Here is a 2,133-nt window from a genome sequence, read left to right as displayed (position 1 = left end):
CCAGGGCGCACTTTGCCACCGCTCAGCCTCAGCGCCCAGGGCCTGTGTCTCATCTCACTGGTCGCTGTGGCATCCTCTCGTTCGTTTCCTGGCCCGTCTGCCCAGTCACTGCAGGGCCTGTTCTACCCAAGCGCCCTGACGTCTAAAGGACGAGAAGTAGAGCTACCCGTGTGCTCTCGATGGTGTTCGCACATTTCAGTCCTCGGGAAACACTGGTTTGACCCTCCGTGGGCTCTTTTCCAAACTTTTCCAATGGGATGGGGTTCCTGTCACCGTATCTTCCTCATTACCTGCCATAAATTTTGGCTAAGTTTTGCTCTACTCAGAAAGGAGTTGGGGTGGATTTTAGCCCCTGAGGAGCTCAGAACCAATCTGTTTCCTGTCTGTCTATAAGTCCCTAGTGTGTGTTCTCGGTCACAGCCACGGCCCCGGGGAACGGTGGGACGTGGCCGTGCGTTGGCTGGAGTAGCCAGGCTGCCGCCGGAGGCTCCTGCTTCGGCCAGTCAGAGAGCAGAGGTGAAGGAGATGGAGCCACGTGGGAGCCTCGCTGGCTCTGGCAGCATGATGACGGCTTCAGCTCTGCCCGTCACCAAGGGCTTCAAGTCCCTTTCACTCTCTGGGTCAGGCCTTTGCGCGTGGTCCCTGCACGGGGCGGAGGCGGCAGTGGAGGAGACTGAGTCAGGCGTGATGGTAGCTTCTGGTGGGAGCTGCTGCTCTAAAGGGAAAACACAGCAACTTGAGCTCTGAGCTAATGGGTCGCCTTGGAAAGAACCCCCTGGAGTGGCTGCAGCTTTGACCAGGGGGTGTTGGCTGGGCTCCCACATGACACTGCTGGGGACGAAAGGTCTCAGAGTGACTGAGTAACTGATCTCTGTGTCTCCACAAGGTCAGGGATGTTGGAAGCTGGAGTGGACAGAATCATTTCTCAGGTGGTGGATCCCAAACTAAACCACATCTTCAGGCCACAGATAGAGCGAGCCATCCATGAGTTCCTGGCGGCCAAGAAGAAAGAAGCTGCTCCAGCGCCCCCTCCAGAGCCGGAGAGCCAGGATCCCCCGGGCCCCGCTCAGGACGCCTCCTAAGGTCCGTATTGTCCTGGTGCAGACAGCCTTCTCTGACTTACCGACAGCGAGTGGGTGATGGAGGGGAGCCATCACTGGGGAGCCGTCTTGTCTGCAGAGAAGTATGAGCAGATGGGCCTCACCGACCACTTAGTCCTTTCACTGCGCACTGAGGAGTAGCGTCTTCCCGAGTCAGTGAGGCGTCTGTGCCCCGGAGCCCAGTGTCCCAGCTGTGAGGAGGCGCTGCCTTAGGCACCTGCTGGGGTGGGGAGGCGCTGCCTTAGGCACCCACTGGGGTGGGGAGGCGCTGCCTTAGGCACCCGCTGGGGTGGCTGGGGTGCCCCAGGGAAATTGAAATGAGAGTCCCTGCTTTTCTGAAATTGCTTAAATGTGGGTTTGCGATTTGGATATAAAATCAAGCAGTGCATTCAAAGGCGGCCTCGCCCTAAATGGGCTGAAGTGCTTGAAACCCTGCCGGCTCTCCTGTGGTTAAAGGGACCTGAGGGCCACTGTCAGTCACCAGGGCTCCTCTGGGCAGCGCACCCTCTATTACCTTTGGGACTGGATGTTTAAAATCAGCTGTGGATGCACAAAGCACTGCTCCTTCAGGGCCTGAGCCATGGCAGCAGTGGACTTGCACGTGGCCGTCGTTGGGGACCACGGGACTTCCTCGCCCTCGCTCTGCTTCGGGTCCTGTTTGTAAGGTTCCTCGGGGCATCTGTTATCTTTGAGAAGCATCAGCGAGTGAAAAGCGGGAGCACCGGGCTCGCATGGGGCACTCGGGCACGAGCAGAGCTGCCTGTGGTGCCCACGTGGGAGCCGCCGTGCCAAGGGCATAAAACAGTCCCCTCACGCCCTCCTGGTCTAACGGTAAATTCCTTTAGGAACAGAAACCTCGGTCAGTGTAGTCTCATCAGTAAGCATTTTGATAGACTCTCTTCTTTTTAGATGACGCCTGGCATCTTCTGGAAGCTCCACTGAACAGTGAAGCGGACTCAGTTCATAACGGTACGGCTTCAGACGAAGACAGGCCAAGGTCGTCGCTGATTTCACCTTTGACTTGGGGGTGGGC

At 57.8% G+C, this 2,133-nt stretch overlaps 1 protein-coding gene across 1 annotated transcript in view; it reads left to right on the top strand.

Annotated features, from left to right (window-relative positions):
* The window catches only part of BOD1 (biorientation of chromosomes in cell division 1), a 5,612-nt gene extending 3,487 nt beyond the window's left edge, over positions 1–2,125 (top strand). Inside the window, 2 exon segments of the mRNA XM_015565141.1 lie at positions 887–1,083; positions 2,010–2,125. Coding sequence (XP_015420627.1) covers positions 887–1,082 — 196 coding nt within the window. The 3' untranslated portion in view covers position 1,083; positions 2,010–2,125.
* Positions 2,126–2,133: the final 8 nt, after the last annotated feature.

This window comes from Myotis davidii, unplaced genomic scaffold (genome assembly GCF_000327345.1).
Source record: "Myotis davidii unplaced genomic scaffold, ASM32734v1 scaffold399, whole genome shotgun sequence".
NCBI classification, from domain to species: Eukaryota; Metazoa; Chordata; class Mammalia; order Chiroptera; family Vespertilionidae; genus Myotis; species Myotis davidii.
Note: the sequence above shows the minus strand (reverse complement) of the source record. Positions and strands in the feature narration are given on the sequence as shown.